Source organism: Archocentrus centrarchus, chromosome 17, assembly GCF_007364275.1.
Source record: "Archocentrus centrarchus isolate MPI-CPG fArcCen1 chromosome 17, fArcCen1, whole genome shotgun sequence".
In the NCBI taxonomy this organism is placed as follows: Eukaryota; Metazoa; Chordata; class Actinopteri; order Cichliformes; family Cichlidae; genus Archocentrus; species Archocentrus centrarchus.
The window spans coordinates 31,817,216-31,842,796 of NC_044362.1; the positions used below are offsets into that span (position 1 = coordinate 31,817,216).

At 43.1% G+C, this 25,581-nt stretch overlaps 1 protein-coding gene across 2 annotated transcripts; it reads right to left on the reverse strand.

Annotated features, from left to right (window-relative positions):
* Positions 1–8,971: 8,971 nt before the first annotated feature.
* Positions 8,972–16,784, reverse strand: LOC115795810 (piggyBac transposable element-derived protein 4-like). 2 transcript variants are annotated; one of them, XM_030751911.1, is made up of 5 exons: positions 16,635–16,784; positions 12,535–12,843; positions 11,644–11,725; positions 11,130–11,318; positions 8,972–10,872 (listed from the first exon to the last, which is right to left on the reverse strand). In XM_030751911.1, exons 2-5 carry the CDS (start codon positions 12,782–12,784, stop codon positions 9,144–9,146), a joined length of 2,250 nt encoding a protein of 749 aa, XP_030607771.1. In that variant the 5' UTR covers positions 12,785–12,843; positions 16,635–16,784; the 3' UTR covers positions 8,972–9,143. The 2 variants fall into 2 exon arrangements, with proteins under 2 accessions (XP_030607771.1, XP_030607770.1); XM_030751910.1 differs by having other exon boundaries at positions 16,586–16,784.
* Between the last annotated feature and the right edge of the window lie 8,797 nt (positions 16,785–25,581).

A 25,581-nucleotide genomic window follows, 5' to 3' on the forward strand; every position in this document is an offset into this window, starting at 1 on the left:
TTTTTACTTGTGTCAGTTTTACACTGACTCTCTGACACAGGACAATTGTCCACTTTGTTATTGTTTCTGTGGTGTCCCCTCTTCTCTGGCTCTGCATTTCTACTTGATCCTGAGTCCACATGCTCACTTTCATCCTCATCTCGACTGTCTGGATCAGGAGAGTTGTAAGAAGGGAGCTGGTCACTGTTTGGTTCTGGTTCCCTTTCCTCATAAGTAGGAGTCACCATGAAGGTATCAGTCTCCACCTTCAGTACAAGCACCTGACTGGTACAGAGTTCTTCTGGTTCCTCTTTAATCTGTGGAAGCTCTGGGTCCTCCTGGTCCAGAATGGAGTTCCCCTCCTGGTTACAGACCTGCTGGTCATCTAGATCTTCCTCTTGCTTACAGACATGTTGTGGGAGGTCTAAAGTGGGGGTGGGGGGGTGGGACAAAAATGATAGAAAAGCATCAGATAAAAGATTAGATCCTAGTCTTGATCATTATCAGATATCTACTTTGTGAGCATGTCACCAATAAAATTTAAAGTGTACCAATGTGACAAAAATATCTGGCCACTGATGCAAATATCCTTTGAGTTCTGACCTTCTGATTAGCAAAGTTCAGCTCAATATCAGAATGTCTGTTATGCTTTAAATGTATAAAACTTAAAGATATTGATGCATTTCTTTCAAATTAATTTGGTCGTGGATGTCTGGATTTGGTGCACCTATAAGTCATGTTGGGCCAGAGCTGCTTGACTCGTTCTGGCTTGTGCGCTTTTACATAGTGGCAGTGATTTCAACCGCTCAGCTCCAAACACCATGAAAACCCTCCAAAATTCACATTTTTGTATTTCATAAAATATATTACAAATATTTATTTGTACTTAACCAGAACTCTAAATTACTAAAATGTAATTTCATGTATTTCCATGCTGGAGAGGAATCCTGTAATCCTTTCACTTAAAGTGATGACAGAACAAAAATGATAATACAAATCTGCAGAACCTAAAGTTTTAGTGTCAAGATTAGGGATGTGCACAATTACTCCCCAACATTTTATGTTTCTTTTGATATTAAATAGGCATAACATTTAATTTGATATGTTTCTTAATTTTAGACTTTTTCTTTGTTTAGGCGACTATGAAATTAGTGACCAGGAACATCCCTAGTCAAAATGGAAGTATGCACTGGCCATGAAAAGGACTAGAAAACCACCAAGTGGGAAACAACTCAGAGGCCGTCAGCCTTCCACGAGTGTGGCTATAAACCATGATACTCAAAATGTGGCTGCTTTTCCCTACACCCGTCAGTCCTCCACTTTCATCAAGCAAAGCACTTTCTGCCATTGAGAGTCTGCTTGCTGCTTATGTTTTAGCTTTGACAGATGCAACAAAATGGCATGATTTGTAGAAAAAGAAAAATCACCATTTCCAGCCTTCTAACCTGTAACACTGCAAAGTCTCTGTGATGTATCACATCGGCAACAGAGCTCAGCACCATTAATGTTATGAATTAAGGCAAACTCATCTGCCAGCATGGCAGCCTGCTGCAAAGTGGATACCCATGGCTAATTTAAATAAATCATCTATTCCCAGATACAAAATTCTCTTGCAATGAAGTAAAATAGAATCACCTATCCAAAAGAACACCCTTCTCTCTGGAAAGTCCATGTACCTAAGTTTGATCACAAGATGGCAACCAACTGGAACTTCACAGTTCCAGCCGACGCAATCTGATGGTGGTCTCTACTTCCAACCTTTTTATTTCCATCTCCCTAGCTCCCACCGTCTCTGCATACAATTTTTTCTCTCTGTTGCCCCCTCACTCTGGAGTGGAAGAACACAAAAAACCTCAGCTGGACACTTACCTGACTTATCTGGTAAGTTGTATATGCAACAGGCAAAACCTTGCTAGCCACAAACATAATAAATATAACAAAAAACAAATAATGCTGCTTCCAGACCTCCTTTTTAAAAAGTCGTGGACAAGAACCTCATCTGTTACATTCCTTTAAAAAGTCCAGGGGATGTGAGGAAGTAACAAAAAGTGTTTGGGTTAAAAAAAGAAAAAGGAGGCAGCAAGATTAGCATTAGAATACAGTTGTTTTTATTAGTAATTAAACAAAAAGAGACAGACAAGCCGCTATCATCATCAAAAGAAGGAGGATTCAATTCATTTCAATTTTATTTATATATCGCCAAATCACAACGAACAGTCGCCTCAAGGTGCTTTGTATTGTGGGTAAAAACCCTACAATAATACAGAGAAAACCCAACAGTCAAAACGACCCAGTATGAGCAGCACTTGGTGACAGTGGGAAGGAAAAACTCCTTTTTAACAGGAAGAAACCTCCAGCTCAGGGAGGGGCAGTCATCTGCTGTGACCGGTTGGGGCTGAGGGGAGAGAAAAATGACATGCTGTGGAAGAGAGCCAGAGATTAATAACAATTAATGATTACAGAGTGAAGTATAAACAAAGTAAATGAGGTGAATGAAAAGAAACAGCGCATTATGGGAAACCCCCAGCAGCCTAGGCCTATAGCAGCATAACTAAGGTGTGGTTCAGGATCACCTGATCCAGCCCTAACTATAAGCTTGATCAAAAAGGAAAGTTTTAAGCATAATCTTAAAAATAGAGAGGGTGTCTGTCTCCCGAATACAAGCTGGAAGCTGGTTCCACAGAAGAGGGGCCTGAAAGCTGAAGGCTCTGCCTCCCATTCTACTCTTAAGTATCCTAGGAACCACAAGTAAGCCAGCAGTCTGAGAGAGAAGTGCTCTGTTGGGGTGATATGGTACTATGAGGTCTTTGAGATAAGATGGTGCCTGATTAATCAAGACCTTGTAGGTGAGGAGAAGGATTTTAAATTCTATTCTAGATTTAACAGGGAGCCAATGAAGAGAAGCCAATATGGGAGAAATCTGCTCTCTCTTTCTAGTCCCTGTCAGTACTCTAGCTGCAGCATTTTGGATCAGCTGAAGGCTTTTCAGGGAGCTTTTAGGACAGCCTGATAATAATGAATTACAATAGTCCAGCCTAGAAGTAATAAATGTAATAAATTCGCTTTTCAGCATCAGCCTGAGAAAAGATGTTTTTAATTTTAGAAATATTGCACAAATGAAAAAAGCGGTCCTACATATTTGTTTAATATGTGCATTGAAGGACACATCCTGGCCAAAAATGACAAGATTTCTCACAGTGTTACTGGAGGCCAAAGTAATGCCAACCAGAGTAATATCTGGTTTGACAGATCAACTCCATAATTAACCTTAGTGTGTGAAGAAAACTCCCCATTTACATGAACAAATTGGAGTCTATTAGAAAAATATGATTCAAACCACTGCAGTGCAGTACCTTTAATACCTATAGTATGCTCTAATCTCTGTAATAAAATGTTATGGTCAACAGTATGAAAGCTGCACTGAGGTCCAACAGGACAAGAACAGAGATGAGTCCACTGTCACAGGCTGTAAGAAGATCATTTGTAACCTTCAAACGGTTTTGTTCTTCCTAGGGAGGGCATAACAGAAAATTATTGAGAAGCACTGGTCTAAACCAATGCCAGCAGTGCTGAAAGCAGCCGAACATGAAGAATAATCTTTGAGATGGTTATGAATAATTTTTTCTCTAATGTCTAAAATTTTATTTGTAAAGAAATCCATGAAGTCACTACTAGTTAAAGTGAAAGGAATACTCGGCTCTACAGAGCTCTGACTCTATGTCAGCCTGGCTACAGTGCTGAAAACAGTCTAAGAAATCAGACAGAAACTCTGAGTAAGGAACAGGTGGACGACAGACAGTAACAAATTCAACAGGTTTTTGATTTTCCCAATTAGGGTGGACAAGACTAAGAGTCAGGCTTTCAAAAGAATTAAAACTTTGTCTGGGTCTTTGATTAATTAATAAGAAAGATGGCGCCTCGGTACTGTGCTCTCTAGTACTATTCTGGTTTTTGCTTATTATCTGTAATTACGGATATTCAAACCCAACAACCTATTCAAGAGACGAACTGCTTAACATCAGGCAGTCAATCCCGATCAGTTTTTCTCCAGTTTTCACAAACCCAGAAAGTTTTTTTGGAGATCCTGGTTGGAGGTGCAGCGGCCTTTTATGGGACATGGAAAAGATGCAGATGAGGTAAACGCGCTGGAGCGCTTGTAAAGCTGCGACAGTGGGGATTCCAAACTGCGCTTCCATCCATTCACCTGGCGAATCTCCACTCTTTACCAAACAAAATGGAGGAACTACATCTACTTAACAGGATAAATAAGAACTTTGCTTGGTCTGCTGCTCTCTGTTTTACTGAAACCTGGCTCAGCGAATCCATCCTGGACAGCAAACTACAACCGTTGGGTTTCAATCTACACCACGCAGATCGCATGGCGGAGCTTTCAGGAAAAACTAAAGGCAGCGGAATTTGCTTCTATATTAATGAAGGTTGGTGTTTAGATGTCACAATTCTGAACAAATACTGCAGTCCAAACTTGGAATCACTATTCATAAACTGTAAACCTTTATATTCACCGCGGGGGTTTTCTTCTTTTATCCATGAGTCATTCACTACAGACTCTAGCGGAGCAAACAACTTTTCTGGAACAGAAACACCCGGGCTCACTTTTTGTAATACTTGGTGATTTAACAGAGCAAAATTAAACCACGAACTGCCAAAATATAAACAACATATTAATATTCCTACCAGGGAAAATAACACATTGGATCACTGCTATACAGTACGTAAAAACTCATATCGCTCTGTTCCCCGGGCAGATTTGGGACATTCTGATCACTGCCTGGTACATCTTATTCCAACATACAGGCAAAAGCTAAAATGTGCAAGGCCTGTTGTCAAAACTGTGAAGAAATGGAGCAGGGAGGCAAAGCAAGAACTGCAGGACTGTTTTGACTGCACCGACTGGAGTGTCTTTGAAGCTGCTACTGAAAATCTGGACCAACGGACTGACACTACATCAGTTTTTGTGAAGATGTGTGTGTGCCAACCAAGACCTTTCGCACATACAGTAAGAATAAACCATGGTTCACCGCCAAGTTAAAACAGCTTCGTCAGGATAAGGAGGATGCCTACAGAAGTGGGGACAGAGACCTGTACAAGCAGGCCAGGAACACACTGACAAAAGAGATCAGACGGGCGAAAAGGACATACACAAAGAAACTAAAAAACAAGTTCACAATGACCCGGCATGAGTGTGGAAAGGCCTTAAACACATCACAAACTACAAGGGACCACCTCCCCCTACTGAAGCAAACAAAGACCTGGCTGACGATCTCAGCACCTACTACTGTAGGTTTGAGAGAGACAAGTTTACAACTCTCACCCACTCCAACCAGACAACAACTGCCCTCTTCACACCCCTACTCTCTCTCCCTGATCAAGTTATTATCAGTCAGTCTGCTGGAATGACAATACACGAAGAGGAGGTGAGACAGCCCTTCAAGAGACAAAAGATCAGGAAGGCACCAGGTCCAGACGGCGTCTCCCCCTCCTGCCTCAAAACATGTGAACTTCAATAAATCCTTAGATCTGCATGAAGTCCCCTCCTGCTTCCAAAAATGCACCATCATTCCAGTACCCAAGAAACCCTCCATCACAGGACTAAATGACTACAGGCCTGTCGCACTGACGTCTGTGGTAATGAAGTCCTTTAAACGTCTGTGTTGGCTCACCTGAAGAATGTCACAGGACTCCTGCTGGACCCCCTGCAGTTTGCCTACCGAGCAAACAGGTCAGTGGGTGATGCTGTTAACATGGGACTGCACTACATCCTACAACACCTTGACAGCCCAGGGACATATGCTAGGATCCTGTTTGTTGAATTCAGCTCTGCATTCAACACCATAAAACCTGATATCCTCTCCTCCAAACTCTCTCAGCTCACTGTACCTCCTGCCATCTGTCAGTGGATCACCAGCTTCCTGACAGACAGAACACAGCAAGTGAGGCTGGGGGAAATCACTTCAGATACACTGTCATCAGCACTGGAGCTCCACAAGGATGCGTCCTGTCCCCACTGCTCTTCTCCCTCTTTACCAATGACTGCACATCGACAGACCCGACTGTTAAACTCCTTAATTTTGCGGACAACACAACAGTCATCGGACTAATACACGATGGTGACGAGTCTGCATATCGGTGGGAGGTTGAACGGCTGATGCTTTGGTGCAGTCAGAACAATCTGGAGCTAAATATGCTTAAGACTGTGGAGATGACAGTGGACTTAAGGTGACACCCCTCATCATTGATTCCCCTCACTATAACCGACAGCCCTGTGATGACTGTGGAGACCTTCAAGTTTCTGGGAACCACCATCTCTCAGGACTTGAAATGGGAGCTCAACATCAGCTCCATCCTCAAAAGGGCCCAACAGAGGATGTACTTTCTGCGCCAACTGAGGAATTATGGTCTACCACAGGAGCTGTTAAGGCAGTTCTACTCTGCGATCACTGAACCTGTCTTGTGCTCTTCTGTCACAACTGGTTTGGAGCAGCAACAAAACAAGACAGGAACAGACTACAGAGAACTATGAGAACTGCTGATAAAATCATTGGCGCTCCTCTGCCCAACCTTCAGGACTTGTACACTTTTAGAACCAGGAAACAGGCAAAGAAAATCATCAGAGTCCTCACACCCTGGACACAGTTTATTTTAGCTCCTTCGCTCAGGCAGGAGATACAGATCACTGTACACAAAAACTATCAGACACTTTAACAGTTTCCTTCCTTATGCCATCACACTCATTAACAGCTGATCAATAACACTGATCGCTACATACATTGCCTAAATGTGTACAGAATAGAGATATTGATGTTATACCACAACGTACACTACACTTTATTATTTATTAGATTTGTATATTGTATAGTATTGTATAGTATAGTTCTTAAATTACACAGCACCTTCCTTCCTTTTCTTAGATTTGTATTTGAATTTGTATATAGTGTAGCATTTATGTTGATTTATATGACACTGTATAGTACTAGAGAGACACCATCAACCGGAACCAAATTCAGTGTGTGTGTAAACATACTTGGCCAAAATAAATCTGATTCTGATAAGCTGGAATTGAAGATTGCAGCTACTCCTCCTCCTCGACCTGTGCTTTGAGCATTCTGACAGTTAGTGTGACTCGGGGGTGTTGATTCATTTAACCCCTTAACTGGCAGCAAAAAAATCACCTGACAAAAACTACATAACGCCTTCTGGTCATTATTGGCTCTGAACAACCCATTTCATAGCCTATTAATCGGCTGCGTCTGGTCCGCGGGCCAAATGAAGTGCATTTATATGGCAGGCTAGACCCGCCCATTTTGACTGACACCTCATTCGGCCAATCATGTTAAGAAATGGGTTTCCCAGAGCCAATAATACTCAGAGGGCGTCACGTAGCTTTGTCAGGTGATTTGGTGCAGCCAGTTACATGATTGGCCGAATGACGTGTCAATAAAAATGGGAGGGTCTAGCCTGCCATATAAAAGGGACTACAAACGGCCCGTCACCGGGCCCTTGCCAGTTAAGGGGTTAAACTAACATATTCATCCTGCTGTAACCAGGTTTCTGTAAGGCAGAATAAATTAATATGTTGATCATTAATTAAATCTTTTACTAACAGCAACTTGGAAGAGAGAGACCTAATGTTTAATAATCCCCATTTAATCATTTTATTCTTTGGTGCAGTTGATGAAGTATATTATTTATTGTTTTTGAATTTTTATGCTTAAATAATTTTTTGCTGATTTTAGGTTTGTTTTTTGGTGGTCTGGGAGCAGGCACCGACTTTATGGGGATGGGGTTTTGGGGGGATGGCAGGAGGAGAGAAGGTGCAGAGAGGCGTGTAAGACTGCAACTCTGCTTCCTGGTCTCAACCCTGGATAGTCAGGTTTTAGGAGGGTTAATAAATTTGGTCAGATTTCTAGAGATGAGAGCTGCTCCATCCAAAATGGGATGGATGCCGTCTCTCCTAACAAGACCAGGTTTTCCCCAGAAACTTTCCCAATTGTCTATAAAGCCCATGTTGTTTCTTGGACCCGACTCAGACAGCCAGTGATTCAAGGAGAACCTCACAGAATAACAAGTGTCAACTATATACATATCATCCACACTGGTCAAATTGTCTATACTGTACATAGTGTATGCAGTTTTTAGTATTCTTTATACCCTAACTCCTGTATTTTATACTTTCTTATTTTCATCTTTTTATATTTTATTGTGTTTATACTTATGGCATTGTGTCCTGTACAATACCTTACCGCTGCTACATTGAAATTTCCCCATTGTGGGACCAATAAAGTGATTTCTATTGTATTGTATTGTATTTTCAGGTTGTAACATTAATTACACTCTCAAAACTTACAACAGTAAAAATAAAGACTGCCAAACGAAAATCACCTAAAAACTATAACCAAAAAAAAAATCAGCTGCTGTTCTTGAACCTTTTGGGGTACATGAAAAAGCTTAGTCCCTTTGTGAAGATGTCAGGCTAAATTTTTCCTTTTTGCCGTCAAAAATGCTTTAACTTTAATTAGTATGTAGCTATTAAGTTTGTAACACAAAAAAAATTAGAAAAACTCTGGCTCGCCTAGATTTTCATGTTTATTACTATGTTACTACACATTGAGTGTTGTAGGCATGGAGAGGAAAATAAAACTGTAGAATGAAGTCTTGTCTACTTGTCTTTCAAAATTGATCAAAATAGCACAAAAAATACTTACCTGGACATCGTTTTGTGTGTTGATGTCCAGGCATTATCCATATGGTGCCAATTGGACAGCACCTGATATACAAACTTCAAATGGCTGTAACTCCTCAATGCTTCAACATAAATTCATCAATGAGGGCTCTAATGAAAGATAATACCCAGAGGAATCCTCTGCTATGCACAAATTCACTGATAGTGTGCATTCATTATAATTATAGACATATAAACAATAAAATTGTAATGACGCTATTGTGCATTGTAATAAAAAGTCAGAAAAATGACTATTTTTATAAATGAGTTTATTTTCAGAGTAATAAAAATAAAACAGGAAAACACAGGAAAATGCAGATATGTAGAATCATTCTGCCCCTAACACACACACACACACACACACACACACACAGACAAACACAGACAAACACACACACACACACACCACCCCCATCTCATCCCCTCACATGGCATTGTACATGTGCCACTGGTTATAGCAGTCTCTTTTTGGGATAAAGCACAATGGCTTGTCACAAGTAGAACACTGAACAGCAGTCTTTGTACCACATACACGGCATCTTAGTCTACCATCAGACCTGTGCCCACTGATGAACTGAAGCCGGTGTTGTGAGTCACTTGGCTGAGACGTCTTTGGCTGAGACGGCCTAGGAACACTCCCCTGAGAGTCTAACTGCATCAGCTGCTCAGCCAGTGTCTCCCTGAATGCCTTCTGGCACATCGGCACTTGTCCTTTGGCAGTGTAGAGCTCTTTGTGGAGAAGGAAAGCGTTCACTATTGCTATGTCAAGGAAGTGGTAGAAGAATGTCTTATACCACTTGCGGGTTTTGTGGGGGACTTGATAGCAGCCAATCAGTGCATCAGAGACATCCACTCCTCCCATGCACTGGTTGTACTCTCTGATGGCCGGAGAAACTGAGACGTCCTTCTTTGTCCGGCGTCCATTGCTGTCCTTCACCTTCCTAGTAACTGTGTCACTGCTGTGTGCTGTGTGGATTGTGGAGCAGAGGAAGACATCTTGGGTGTCTCGCCACTGGATGAAGAGGAGTGAGCCGGTGCGAAGCCAACGGATGGTGCCACGTGGAGATGTAGGAGCAAGGGCATTGTCTTTTGTTTTTGGGTAACCTATTCTGTTTGTTCTAATAGTCCCACATGCCCAGATCTTCTGCTGCATGAGATCTTGGAACAGGGTGGGACTAGTGTAAAAATTGTCCACAAACAGTTTGTAGCCTGAGCCTAGCAATGAGGTGTTTATAAGCTTTGTTACCGCGTCATAACCGAGACCCTTTCCACTGCTGCCATCAGTTTTGCCATCATAAATGAAAAAGTCCCAGATGTAGCCGCTGCTGGAGTCTACAAGGACAAACAGTTTGCAGCCCCAGCGAACAGGGTTGCCCTTCTTATACTGCTTAAATGTAACCCTTGGTTGTGATGCAATCATTCTCTCATCAATGGCTATGTGCTGGCGAGGATGGTAGTTTCGGCGGCAAGCTTCTCTCATCTCCATGTAAAGAGGTTTTATTTTTCCAAGTCGGTCAAATTCTGGTGTCCCTCTTTTTGCTTCATTTGCAGAATCCTCTGCTGCACTACTCAGGTGGAGAGCATTGAGGATCCTGATCCACTTTCTTTGCGACATGACCGACTTCGGAAACAACAGACTGTACAACTTCCCACCTCGCCAGTAGTCCGATAGAGATGAGCATTGCATAAAACCCATGTAAATGACAACAGACAGAAAGCCAAACATATCCTGCATCGTGATGTCTGTCCAAGGCCTTGATGGTGTTGAGCAGCATGCTCTACCATACTCATTGCTGTTAGCCAACAGTTTCTGAAGCATATCAGCAGTGAAGAACAGTTGAAAAAGCTCAACAGCACTATATGCAGCACTCATTACAAGCTGAGCTCCCGGTGTTCTGGATGGACAGAAAGTGGGCTGGGGTGGCATTATATCCGGCACCTCAACACCATGCCATCTGTCTGCAGCTGGAGTTGATGTGTTTCCCCCTCTTGTGCTGCTCCTGCTCCGGCCTCTGTCTCCATCTCTGGCTCTGGCTCTGCTCCTAAAGCTCCTCCTGGCCCGTGCACTCGCAGGTGTCAGATCCTCTTCATCTGACCAAGAAGCATCTTCCACGCTCTGTTTGGCTGGCTCCCACTTATGATCAGAGGTTGCCCTAATTTGTAAAAGAAGGAAAACGTTAGGCCTTCATTTACAAAAACAACAGTCTATTTTCAGTGATTCCCTCACACAACCAAAATAAATAAATAGTGTATCTAAAAAAAAAAAGAAACTACACTAAATGTAAACATTACATATACAAATAGAATGAAAAACAATCCTCGACAAAACAACTTACACAAAGCAAAGCATTTATATTTATCTATAGGGAATAATAAAATAAAAACTTTTTGTAAAACTTTAGACACTTACTGGTCATCTCCATCAAAAAGCAGATCATCTTCAGATGTTGGCTCATCAGTTGAATCAGAAACCTCTGATGCTGAGACGTCGCTCTCCCTCCGTGTAAGCAATTCTATAACCTCCTTTGTGCTAGACTTTGTCTTGCCGGCGGCCTGTTCTGCCATTTTTCCTCTCCGAAACGTTGACGATGTGGTCGCACTGAATATCAATAAACAAAGCTCTGAGTCGTTGTCCTCCTCATCCTGTCCTTTCACCAGGTGAAGCGGACGTAATAAAAGAACCCGGTGAAAGCCCCATAATACACCTCCCCCTGCCCCCAAACACCACTCTCACACTTGTAAATTTCCATATGTAAAGCAGGCAAGCACACACAATCACGCTCACCCACAATAGAAGGCATAACACATTCGTATGGTGATATTTTCTGTGTAAAGGAGCGTGTCAAGCATACGATTACATACATATTTACATCTAAACGACATATAATATGAGACACGAGCTGAGAATAAAAAGTTACACTTACTAGAATCTCCTTCTGTGAGTAACAGCTCTTCGTTTGTGGGATTCTGCAGCCGTAAAACCAGTCGAATCAGCGATGAAGTCCTCTAATAAATAATAATCCGCTCTCATGAGTCATTTTGTCACTTCGTTGAAGAAATATATCCTGTTTTTGACACGTTCTGACAATCCATTGTTGAGAAAAAGTATTGTCTAGGGCGCACAGACTCTGACTTGCTGCTCAGTTTCATGCACGGAGGACACACTGATTGTGCAGGAAGCTTACGCATTCATGTCAAAATAAACCGCAAGGTGCCATATATCCACGTCAGAAATTTTATTGGCTATACATCTGTGGTTTTAGATTTAGTGTCAGAGTTGACTGGTCAGAAAGACTGGAGAAAGACTGGGGCATGTACAGAGAAGCTAAGTGACGCTCTCTGGTTATTATTGGCTCTGTAAAATCCATTTCTTAACATGATTGGTCGAATGAGGTGTCGATTAAAAAAGGGAAGGGTCTAGCCTGTCCTATAAAACTGTCGTAATGGCAAAGTGTAGTGTTATTGTTCCAGTATGAGGCTGCAAATTCGGAAGCACTATATACGTCCTGCGGATGGGACTTGACGGTGTGGCCAGTTAACACGTTAAAATAATTTAAGTTTAGTAAGCAAAGTACTGCAATGAGATAAAATGCTGCAGTAAAATATAAACTCTACAATGTAAGCCTGTTTCCCCTTTGAGTGATGCAAAGTGGAGGTTTAATGTCAACAGTTTAGAAAAGAGATGCATTAATGCTGTGCATCACAGGTGGCCCTTAAACTGATCCTCAACCTCTAAAAGTAACTTGGCACTCTGATTAATATCATACCTTTTTACTGTTTTATATCATCATCATCATCATCACAGTTTTACATACCTATGCTGTGTAAGTCTCTTTCACGTTTCCAGATGTTGTCCAGCAGTCTGAGTTGCTCTTCCCCGGTCCAGACGACGATGTCTTCGGCCTCCTGCTTCACTTTAACCTGCTCCACCTCCTGACTGGTCCAGAATTCCTCCTCTTCCTTTTTGATCTGAGGAGGTTCTGGATCCTCCTGGTCCAGACTGGACTTCCACTCCTGGTTACAGACCTGCTGGTAATCCAAACCCTCCTCTTCCTCACACTTCATGTTGCTGTGGGAGTTCTTGAGGGCGTCGATCTTGGAGTGTACAAATGCTTCAGGAGCACCTAAACAAGATAAATATGAAAAATAAATAAATAAATAGGTGATTGTAAATAATAACGTAAATTAAATAGTTATTAACAATATTCAAAATACATCAACAATACATTGCACAGTACTTTGTGGGTATATGACAACTAATATCAGTACAGAGCATTGATAACAGTGGAAACGGCACGTTACTAATACTAAAATAAAAAATGATACAATAATACAGTAATAATTTATGCTTGGGGGGGGGGGGGGTTCTTTTGTGTTTTTTTTCATGAGTTTGTATGAACTAGTGGTTCAACTAGCTTTCCATCACAGTTCATATTATTTTAATTCACAGCCCCACACGATGCCCCTCTCCGTCATGCTCCCACTCACCGCAGCCTCCGTGTTTACTGTGTCACTGAGTCATGTGACTGCATGACAAAAAATAAATAAATAAATAAAATCACAGGACGAGCAAAGTGTGCACGCAAGCACTTGGCGACTTTTCAGACCAGGCAGTGGAGCGCTGGTGTACAGGCGAACAAGAATGGATGCCGCGGACATGGGCGGTCAGGCGGCAGTGCTCCAATTACATAGTTCTGACTGACATTTTCTAACTACCTGAAAGGGTATGTTGGGCATTAACCTCCTCCCACCTGGCGTATGGTTTATACGCTTTGGAAAATGTTGACAATTGTGAATAGGGTTGCAGCTATCGATTATTTTAGTAATCTAGCATTTTATTGATTATTCCACTGATTACTCGAGTAATCGGATAAGGTGGATGGAGCAGCTACAAAGTTTCCTTTTCCTCACTTACTGATCAGGTGGTTGATGAAGGACCTCCAGCTGGTTCGCAGTAAAGGTTTAATGGTGGTTACAGGAGGAAAAAAAGCTTCTTTTGGACGCTAGAAAAACATTTCCTTTCGATTCACCTGAGCTCACCTTCTCTATAATGGCTCCCCTCTTTGCGCTTGCGCACACACAGTGCACCTAAAACAGCTGACTGCTGCTGTTGAGTTATCAGTGTTTACGTTGAAAAACTGGGGGCTGCAAGAGCTTAATGTTGTAATGCTTTGTATTCACAAGCATTCTCCTAAATACGTTTCTACTGCAGGTAACTAATCAGGGATTAAGGCTGGGTACCGGAAGGGATCCTTCAGGTACCCAACGATCGCTAGTGCTAATAGCGGCGCTCGCTAGCAATATGTGGTTGTATCTGGTTATAGCAATCAGTTCTGAGAGCTGAAGTAGAAAATAATAACAGTTGAAATTCTAAGCACAGCGAGCACAACACACAAACACGGCAAAGAGCGGTGGAGGCGTGGAAAAACATGCCAGCGATGATCCACTTATGCTACTTTTCCACAGCCGAAGTGAAAGTGTGAAAGCTGTGAAAACCGCATCGCTTTTCTCATGTAATACACACCATGCAGTGAAACAGAGGTGGAAAACTTTACGTTGAGACGGCAGAGTCACGCCCTTCAGCCGCTTTCGTCACGTGTTCTGGGTTCAAGACCTGCTAGCTTGCGTGGCCGGAGTTGAACCCTTTTTTCGGCCGAGCATCGAGTGTGTTCGCGGTGGAAAAACCGCTGAACGGTCCAAATACTGGCACCGGAACCCCGTCGGTGGAAAAGCGGCCTTAGTGTTAAAGGAAATCCGTCGCAGCGATGGAGAAATTTTAGAATCTGAGGGGGTTTTCTAACTCCTGATCTACACAGCCCAGTCCAGTAGGTGGCGGTAATGCAGCTCTAAACTGGTTTGCCCACCGCCATTAAAGAAGAAGAAGAGAAGAAGAAGAAGAAGAAGAAGAAGAAACAGCCTTTATTGTCCCACAGAGGGGAAATTTGGGTGTAACAGCAGCCGCAGTTATTATAAATATAAATAAAAATATAATAATTCACACTATTAAGAAAAGAATATAAATATATATAAAATCAACAAACAAGATTAACCTTAATACTACTAATAATAACACTATATACAATGTACATGATATGCCTGTGTGTTGAACCTTAACAGGCCGGACTATTTACAGTATATTATATATTATCCTACATTGTGTAGGCTATTGTGGTTTTTGTTGGGAGCAGTGATGGTTATACAGTCTTACAGCTGCTGGGAGGAAGGATCTGCGGTAACGCTCCTTTGTGCATTTAGGATGCAGCAGTCTGTCACTGAAGGAGCTCTCCAGCTCAGCAACAGTTTCATGCATGGGATGGGAGACCTTGTCCATCAGTGATGTTATTTTGGTCAGAGTCCTTCTTTCTCCCACCACCTGCACTGAGTCGAGAGGACATCCTAGGACAGAGCTGGCTTTCCTGATGAGCTTGTCTATCCTCTTCCTCTCAGCTGTAGACAAGCTGCTGCTCCAACATACTGCTGCATAGAAGATGGCTGATGCCACCACCGAGTCATAGAAGGTCTTCAGGAGTGTCCCCTGCACTCCAAAAGACCTCAGCCTTCTCAGCAGGTAGAGTCTGCTCTGACCCTTCCTGTAGAGCGCGTCAGTGTTATGAGTCCAGTCCAGTTTATTGTTTAGGTGAACACCCAGGTACTTATAAGAGTCCACTATCTCAATGTCCACTCCCTGGATGTTCACCGGTGTCCGTGTGGTGGGTCTGCGCCTGCGGAAATCCACCACCAGCTCCTTGGTTTTAGCGGCGTTGATCAGGAGGTGGTTCCGCTGGCACCAGTCCACAAAGTCCTGAGTCCACTGTCTGTACTCTGAGTCATCCTCACCTGTGATGAGGCCAACTATGGCAGAGTCGTCAGAGAACTTCTGCAGATGGCAGCGTGGGGAGTTGATGGAGAAGTCTGCAGTGTAGAGGGTGAAGAGGAACGGTGCCAGCACAGTTCCCTGTGGGGCCCCCGTACTGCAGATCAGCCTGTCAGAGACACAGCCCTGTGTCCTCACGTACTGTGGGCGGTCAGTGAGGTAGTCCAGTATCCACTCGGAGATGTGGTGGTCCACTCCTGACAGTTCCAGGACCCACAAGAAGAAGAAGAAGAAGACCATCCAGCTGAAACGAAGACACTAGCGAGACACTAGCGTTTAAACGAAGCATTGAAGCAACAAATTTGCTTCGAAGATTTTTTATAATCTAATTATTCGACGAATCATCCCTAACACAGACACTTGTTCAAAATGCACATCTGGCTGCACAAATGATTTTCACGCCACGTGGATCATCTCCATCAGAGTGTCCGCTCTGTGAAAAATCCCAGGAAAATACAGGAAGCAGTCCTTTATCCTTCTAACTACAGCCAAGAAAACATAAAAACATTTTTAAAAACCAAATGTTCCTGCCCAAGCCCTCCAGGCGTAAAACTCTGCGCCTCTTCCTGTTGTTGTGATACGGCGCTGCATAAACAAAACTGAATTTAAATAAAGTTTTTTGTTTGTTTTCCTACCGAAGACCGGGAGTAAATTTGGCCTCATTCTTTCCCTTTTCTATAGAGCAGTTCTCTTTTTAAAGCGCTTATCAATTCTCCTTCATAACTTTTATGGACCCCGTTACGTTTTCCATCGAGGCCAAAGAAAAGCAGTTGGGGAAATGAAACAATAGGAGGTATTTTTGGACCCACCCAGCTTCTCCCCCCGTCTGTGATTTTAACGTGTAAAATCTCCTTCTCGTAAAGTTGCTTTCTCTCGCCGGATGTTCAGTAGTAGAAATTTACCATTTAAAAAGAGGAACTCGCGTTATTTATATAAAAACATGCCTGATTCCAGTCTGTTAACATCAAACCTGAGCTCCGATAGGGTCCTACCTGAGCTGCGTTCCTGTTAGTTCACGGACACCGTCACAGTTGTATGTACCTGTATGTATAACTTTATCTCGGATGTTCAGTAGTCTGCGCCAACAGTTTCCTTTTTTAAATTTCCGAGGTCTCTTCGGCTGCAGCAGTTAATCTCTCCTTAAACTCTGGGACACTGAACTGGAGACGGTGAGTAGTAAGAGTCGCGTCATTTCCGTTTCCACCTTCTTCTATTGCATTTCCGGCAGACTAGAATCATCTATGAGGTGTACTGCTGCCCTCTTCTGGTACGTTTCAGAATTTATGACTCTTGGATAGATGAAAGATAGATTCCAAACAATGGAGGTATAAACTACACAAATTATACTAACAATACAAACTAAATATACTAAGCTGTACAGGGGCGTAGTGCTTTGAAAAAAGGAAAAGAAAACAGTCTGTGATGTCCTGACAGTTCCTCATGTTTAAGGTTTCTTTCTGCAGCATAGTTGGAGCAGACCATCACAACATGCTTACCTGCCTTACAGACGTCACACTCACACTCCTGTTCTGTTTTTTAACACTCTGTGCTAAAGCTGAAGGAAATGTTTCTACAGTGTTAGATGATACAGCTCCAAACTAAATCACTAACTAATTATGCTCCGATACAGTTTACCATGATTTATGATACAATGTACTTTATTGTAAAGGGTTTGATGAAAACAAACTGAGCTGAGCTGCTTTAACCTTCTCTACAGCCCTGTTAGAAGGATGAAGGCACCCTCTTGTGTTGAGCATCAGTTGTCAGATTTCAGTTGTTAACCTGTAGTAGGAAGACATGGAAAACCTTCACTGAGCCTTCAGCAGCAGCAGCAGCAGCAAAAAGAGATTTCAATATCTGTAATATCACACTGATGCTGCATTCAGGGACCATGGGGAAGATGGGAGACAAGAGTTTGAACAACAAAAAAGCCTTGAAACACTTCAGTGCTGGAAACTGTGGAGTAACTTCAACTGAGACAGTTCAGTCAATTAACTCTCCTGGGGTCCAGGCTCGGTGGGCGTTTGTGGGGAAAACAGAAATCAGAGCCACAGAATAAAAAACAGTTTTCATTCTGTGAGCAGAGCCTTTTTCATAAGCTGAAGAGCAGACACAGCACTCATTTATTTCCTGCCATAACCTTTACCCTCAATCTGTGTCCATCTTTGCCACCTGCAGCTCTGAACAGCATGAGAACTGCTTCCAAACTCTGTAATGCTCATCAAGCTGCTCTCTGCAGATATGCTCATGACTGCACACTGTATGCAAGTAAAGAAATCACAGAAAGTTTGAGTCATTATGTAAAATGTACTGTTTATAAGGTTGGGGAAACCTGTCTGCTCCATGCTCATCCTTGAAACACAGCATCATGACATAATTGTAAAATCCAGGACTGTGAAGAAAATCCAACCTCTTCATTTTAGTCCAGTTATCCATGCTGTGAAGAGCAAAAACTGTCTCTCCAGCTGCTCCCAGTTTTCACTGCAGTAATTATTGCATTAAATAAGAGCTTGTGTCTCAATGTTTTTCTTGGTTTTCGTTTTGTTATTTTGTTGCACATTTGTCACACTTTCATTTCAAATAATCAAAAAATGTAATATTACACAAAGAGTAAATACAAAATGCAGTTTTTAAATGATGATTTTGTTTGTTAGGGGAAAAATATATCCAAATCTGCCTGACCCTATGTGAACAAGGTACACACCTCAATCAGATTTAAGTCCAGACTTTGATTGAAGTCCGAAGAAACAAGACATACTGGTAATTTAACATTGTATTCATCTAACAAAGAGGGGCTTCAGCAGCACAACAGCCTGGCGCCTCCTCCTCATGCTGGTCACACACTGCCGTGGGAGGGCATGTGATTCTTCAAACTGCAATCATCCGGTCCAATAAACAACACCAAACAAAAGTTGATAGCAAAATAAACTGTTTTTCATGGGTGTAACCCACATACTCAATTCTGCTGCTCAACCCACAAATACACTTTCCTCACAAATGAGGCTCCATTTAAGAGGAAATAAACAGATTTTCCAACAGTATAAGATTTATTGGCAAGAAGCATCGTTACAACAAAGAGATAATGAACCACAATCAAGCACAAATTTCCTACTTTTTGTGCTGAATTTAGTTGTTGCTCAGAAACATTCCTTGATACATTTTTGATGATACAGCTTGAATACTTCAAATCATTCACCCTGGATTGGTGAATGATTTGAAGTATTTGAGCTAAGTGGCACAGGGGTCTGTGCCACTTAGATCCTCATGTGTGATAAAGGTCTATATGTAAGTATTTACTTTATGATAACAAAATTACATACTTGGTAGAACACTGCGCTGTAGAAGGTTCATCAGGCAGACAGACCGCTGTGGACAGCAGAGCGAGAAGCAGGTAGGAGACAGGCAAGTGTGTGTGAGGACATTTACATTAAGCATAATATTATCCTTATTAAATACATTATGGCCCCATCTATTTAATATCAAATACTTTAAAGCTTTTAGTGAAATTGTATGGTGATGCTTACTTTTCGTTTCGTAATTTTGCTAAAGAGGACTCCACAGTTCTCCGCAAGAAACCAATGCCACATCTCTCTCTTTTTACTTTATTGCACACACTCTGAAAAAAAAAACCCACATGTGGATCTCAAATGAGGAATATAAAACTCTGCTAATAATGATATTTAACAAAGTATTATGATATTTTCCACTGGAAACTCAGAATGAAGACAAGACAAATCAAACATTTTTACAGTTTCTGATTACAGAAAGGACACATTATGAAGTTTATGCTTGATGCTGCTTTTAGCAGGTTGTTTATACTGACTCCGTCATATATGTAACAATATTAAAATGATATGAAATAAGACACCTTGCCTGACAGCTGTATCTACAGCTTCAGTCATAATTTCCTGTGACACCATTTCAGTAAATGACAAAGATACTGGGTCAGGTATAGCATAGAAAAAAGTGATTCAATCATTAAGAATCATTCAAAACAAAAACCTTTTGTCTCAGCTGAGACTCAACCTGGCAGGTAACAGGTGTAAGGTAGGAAAAACTGAGATGAAGAAAAAACAGATAGCATTGCTTGATATCAAGACCTTAAACACATGTTGACCTGCCAAGCAGGGATGGTCTGATAAGGGGAAAGTTACAGCAGGTGAGTAGGACAGGTAACTGCAGGACAAATGACAAAGTGGTAACAGAGCGGACATACCCGGACTCTCTTATCATCGTACTTGGGGACTTTAATAAAGCCAGCCTGAGACAGGAACTTCCCAAATATAAACAATATATCACATGTCCGACCAGAGAGGAGAAGACACTAGACCACTGCTACAGCACGATAAGCGGGGCTTATCACGCAGTGCCCCGCGCTGCACTCGGCCTCTCTGACCACGACATGATCCACCTGATCCCCGCGTACAGACAGAGGCTGAAGCTCTCAAAACCTGTGGTGAGGACAACAAAGCAGTGGACCCGTGAGGCTGTGGAGGAGCTCCGCACATGCTTCGAAACTACAGACTGGGACTCAATGAGGGCTGCCTGTGACAGTCTGGATGACTACACGGACACTGTAACCTCGTATATCCACTTCTGCGAGGACAGCATTGTGCCATCACGCACCAGGGTGAGTTATAACAGTGACAAACCCTGGTTTACTCCCAAACTGAAGCAGCTGTGGATAGAGAAGAGGGAGGCTTTTAAAAGTGGGGACAAAGACTGCTACAAAGAGGCCAAGTACAGGTTTAGCAAGGAAGTGGCCACTGCTAGATCACATCACTCTGAGAATATACAGCAGCAGATCTCAGAGAACGACGCGGCCTCTGTATGGAAAGGTTTTAGGCAGATTACCAACTACAAGCCTAAAACCCCCCACTCCACAGACGACCTACAAACTGCAAATAGACTGAACGAGTTCTATTGTCGTTTTGATGGTCAGTTCAGCAGCCTTCACACCTCCACCAGTCCCAACTACAATACAGCCAACACAAATATTCACCCCCCAACCTCCCCCACTCCCCACACCTCAGAGAAGCCCACATCATCAAGGACTCCCACCCCAGAGTCCCCCTCCTCCCCCACCCCCACAGTCTTTTGTATTCAGGAGGACCAGGTGCTAAAGCAGTTCAGGAGTGTCAAAGCTCGCAAAGCTCCAGGTCCAGATGGTGTCTCACCTGCCACACTGAGACACTGTGCTAACGAGCTTGCCCCATTGTTCACGAACATCTTCAACTCCTCACTGGAGGCTTGCCACGTGCCTGTCTGCTTTAAAACCGCTACCATTGTTCCTGTCCCCAAGAAGCCAAGGATCACTGGACTAAATGACTACAGACCTGTGGCACTGACTTCTGTGGTCATGAAGTCATTTGAGCGTCTGGTGCTGTCCCACCTCAAGTCCCTCACAGCCCCCCTTCTGGACCCCCTGCAGTTTGCCTACAGAGCCAACAGGTCTGTGGACGACGCCATCAACCTGACTCTGCACTTCATCCTACAGCATCTGGACTCCCAGGGAACCTACGCCAGGATCCTGTTTGTGGACTTCAGCTCTGCCTTCAACACCATCATCCCTGATCTCCTCCAAGAAAAGCTGTCCCAGATGAACGTGCCTGATCCCATCTGCAGGTGGATCACTGACTTCCTGACGAACAGGAAGCAGCACGTGAGGCTGGGGAAGAATGTCTCGGACTCCCGGACCATCAGCACTGGCACTCCTCAGGGCTGTGTCCTCTCTCCTCTGCTCTTCTCCCTGTATACCAACTGCTGCACCTCTGACCACCAGTGTGTCAAGCTTATTAAGTTTGCAGACGACATGACTCTCATCGGACTCATCTCAGACGGGGACGAGTCGGCCTACAGGATGGAGGTCAAACGTCTGGCGTCCTGGTGCAGCCACAATAACCTGGTACTGAACGCCCAGAAGACAGTGGAGATTATAGTGGACTTTAGGAAGCACACAGCCCCTCTACCCTCCATCATCCTGACTGACACCCCCATCACCACAGTGGACTCTTCTCGCTTCCTGGGAACTACCATCACCCAGGACCTCAAGTGGGAGCCCACCATCACCTCTGTCATCAAAAAGGCCCAGCAGAGGATGTACTTCCTGCGGCAGTTGAAGAAATTCAACTTGCCAGCAAGGACCATGGTGCAGTTCTATACTGCCATCATTGAGTCCATCCTCACCTCCTCCATCACTGTGTGGTACGCTGGAGCCACCACTAGGGACAAACAGAGACTACAGCGCGTTGTGCACTCTGCTGAGAAGGTGATTGGCTGTAACCTCCCATCTCTCCAGGACCTGTACACCTCCAGGACACTGGGGCGTGCAGGTCGGATCACAGCCGACCACTCTCACCCTGGGCACAGACTTTTTGACCCTCTCCCCTCAGGCAGGAGGCTACGGTCCATACGGACCAGAACCTCCCGCCATAAGAACAGTTTCTTCCCCTCTGCTGTTGGACTCATGAACAATTACCCTAAGACTGTTACCACCACCCTCCACAAACGCTGATGACCCTATGTCTATGCACCTGTCTGATTGCACTGATGTACATATTAGTGGAATATAGTCTACATTCTTCTATCTTTTAATTAGTCTCTGCACTGTATATTTTGTAATTTTGTAATATTGTGCTATAGTTATAGCTCTAATATCTCTGTATATTTGCAATTTGTATACTTGTATATTGTCTTATAGTTTTTATACTTATTTGTTTCTTTCTGTAAGCACGAAGTACCGCAGCAATTTCCTAATGCTGTGAACCTGTTCACCCATATGGCAATAAAAACCTTCTGATTCTGATTCTGATTCTGAGGTGTGTTAAGGAGGGAAACCTTGAGGACATCTTGTGGACAGCATGAGGATGTCAGGTCTGGGGAGAGAGGTAAACAGAGAGAGCAATGCAGAAGGACTCCGGATAAGACTTTAACACAGTGTGATGATAACATTTAAATCTAAAATATTGTACAAATACCATCTATCATAAAGCTCTGGTCCTGCCACTGCACTTATGAAGTGAGCTACAATGACTTCCAAAGAATACAGTGTAAAAACCTACTATGCATCGGTTTACTCTGGTGCAAAAGGAGGTCAGCTTATCACAAGAGTTCATATTTTGGGAAGTTTATAAACCATGTTTCAAGTCACATGCCATCAAGCTAATCTGCACCTCTTGTGCATCATCTGTAAACATGGAGATACCCCCATTAACTGGTTAATGATAAGCTTAATAATTACAGCAAGATCACTGAAGTGCACTTAAGTTGCAGTGGGCTAGTCTTCTCCTTAAATAATCGACAAAGATGTGCGACACAATCCAGCGTACCGACGCATTAGCTTGTTCCATTATCAACACAATCCTCATGTCACTCAAGCTGACTCACCCATAGGCTGTGCAAAAGTGACAGGGTGTGACAGAGAGAGTGGGCAGTGTGGCTGTTGGGGGAGGTTGGCAAAACTGAGCCCACCTCTGGTATTATTGTGGGGCAGCTTTGGTTACATCCGTCAGATGCTGTTAGAGCGGCTGGGTCATTCCCAGCTGGTCTAAGGACCACTGATGTCGCTTCCACGAATATCAGATGGAGATGGGAGATCAGCCATTTGCCTACGTCCAGTGGCTCAGGGACACTGCAGCCAGGTGGCTACAGCCGGGGCCGTCAGACGGGGAACTGCAGATACTGGAGTGCTGTGGGAGAATCATCTTGTGATCTGGAGGATCCAGTGCTCCCAACAGGTGGTAGGGAAAAGGCTCTTTGCTGCTCTTGTGGCCCATCTTTGCCTGTGGCATAACCACCAGCATGCATATCCACTGTTCCATCTGCTCTTCCTCCTCAGGTCCCAACAGGTACAGGTGCTGCTTCACATTCACAGGAAGCTGAACCAACGCTGGGGCAGGAGTCCTGGATATGCTGATGGCCAGAGCAGTGCCGCTGTGCAGCATTGCTGCAAAGAGTGTGGTGCAGGCACTGCTTCAGGTCATCTCCCAAGTCAGTGGCCCAAAGGAGATACTGACTGACCAGGGCACCAGGGGTAGGGTAGGTTAGGCAGGAAGGTGCCCCGACCTATGTCGGATAATGGGGTATGTGGTGGCACTGCACCTTGCTGAGACGCTCTTGTGCCAGGCTGAGGATCTCTGTTGTCACTGAATTTAGCAAACAGGAGCGCACCCCAGCTAGGTAGCTGCTATTATCACCGCTTGCGCCTGTATCATTTCACCGCAATTTGCAATCTACCACAGAGCACCGGCAGTTTCATTCACAACGTAATCTTGCTACGGTTGTGCGCGAGCGTGATTTGGAAAAAAACAACACTTTAACACGAGTGGATCGCTGACAAGTTTTTCCACACCCCCACAGCTCTGTGCTGTGAGTGTGTGTGTGTGCGGGCGCATGTTGTGCTCGCTATGCAGAGAATGTCACCTGTTCTTTCTTTACTTCAGCTGTAGCCACTAGAATGGATCCTGTAACCAGTTTGCTAGCAGGGACTGCCATTAGCACTAGCAATCGTTCGGTGCCGGTGTTGTGCCAAAAAGTGATCGTCTGCCATAAAGTGATTTCTGATGTTTGTGTGCTTTTATGTATAATGCCTTTGCTTATATTGGTGAATAAAGTGCAGTCAACATGATTTATGAAGGGCTGATATAAAAAAATGAAGAAATGACCTGTTTTTCAAGTATGTTTATGACTCATTATTATATATTATAATAAATCCAGTCCTCTTTGGTCAATTAAAATGTCTTTATAGAGTGTAATGTTATATTTGTTGTGATTTCTGCTGCCCTCTTGGCCAGATTTCTCTTTAAAAGACATTTTTAAGATCAATTACAATTTTTACCCTGATAAAGAATATATATAAAAGTCACTGCCAAAAACTGATTGCAGCTTCTAGCTTGTGACAGAAATGTCATTTCTCACTCAAAATGACTTGATATCATTCACGAGAGATATGTTTGACATATTTTCCACAGATTATAGATCAGCAAGTCATTTACAACAGTTTAAATACAGGCAAAATGTTTTTCCTCTCTCCTACAGCCTCAATTGCAACTACAGTCAAATGAACAATTATGCAAATTAGGCGATGACACCATATAGCAACTTCTATTTTCAGCAGCGGAAAATTTCCTGTATTTTTAAATACAAAACTTGACAGGTATACTCTGGGATATATTAAATGCATGATATAAGTGAAACTCTGCTAGATTATATGCAAAAATGATCACTCTATCAATCTAATAAGGCCTGATTTAGAGTTCTGCATTGGTCCTACGTACATAACCGACATGCACCTCAAGAAATGTAACTACACATCCACAAAGACTGATTACTGCCTAGGCTTCAGAGGTGCTTTCTGGTTACATACGCATGCCCCACCACTCAATTAACAAGCAGAGCAGCATTTCGCGATTAGCATTAGCTTGCTAATTTCATGAATGATTTGTGACTGAATCATTTACCACACATAATACAAGAATGTGGCTTCTCACATGTGTGAATTCTCATGTGAGCTTTAAATGCTGCTGAGTCGCTAAATCTTTTCCAACAGGCACGACAAGAGTACGGCTTCTCACCTGTGTGGATTCTCATGTGAGACTTCAAGTGTATCATCTGACTGAATCCTTTCCCACAGATGCTACAAGAATAAGGTTTCTCACCTCTCAGTTTGGATTTATACTGAAAGGTTTTGCTACAAAGGTCACATTTTAAAGACTTGGGTGTCAAACTCCAGGCCTCAAGGGCTGGTGTCCTGCAGGTTTTAGATATGTCTCTGATTCAACACAGCTGAGTCAAATGCATATTGAGGAGGTAATTCAGCCATTTGATTCAGGTGTGCTGGATCAGGGACACATCTAAAACCTGCAGGACACTGGTCCTCGAGGCCTGGAGTTTGACACCTGCGTTTTATACCGACTCTCTGATGTGGGCTGGTTGTCAGCTCTGTTTTTTCTCCTCTGAAATCTCCTCTTTGAGTTTGCATTTCTAGTTG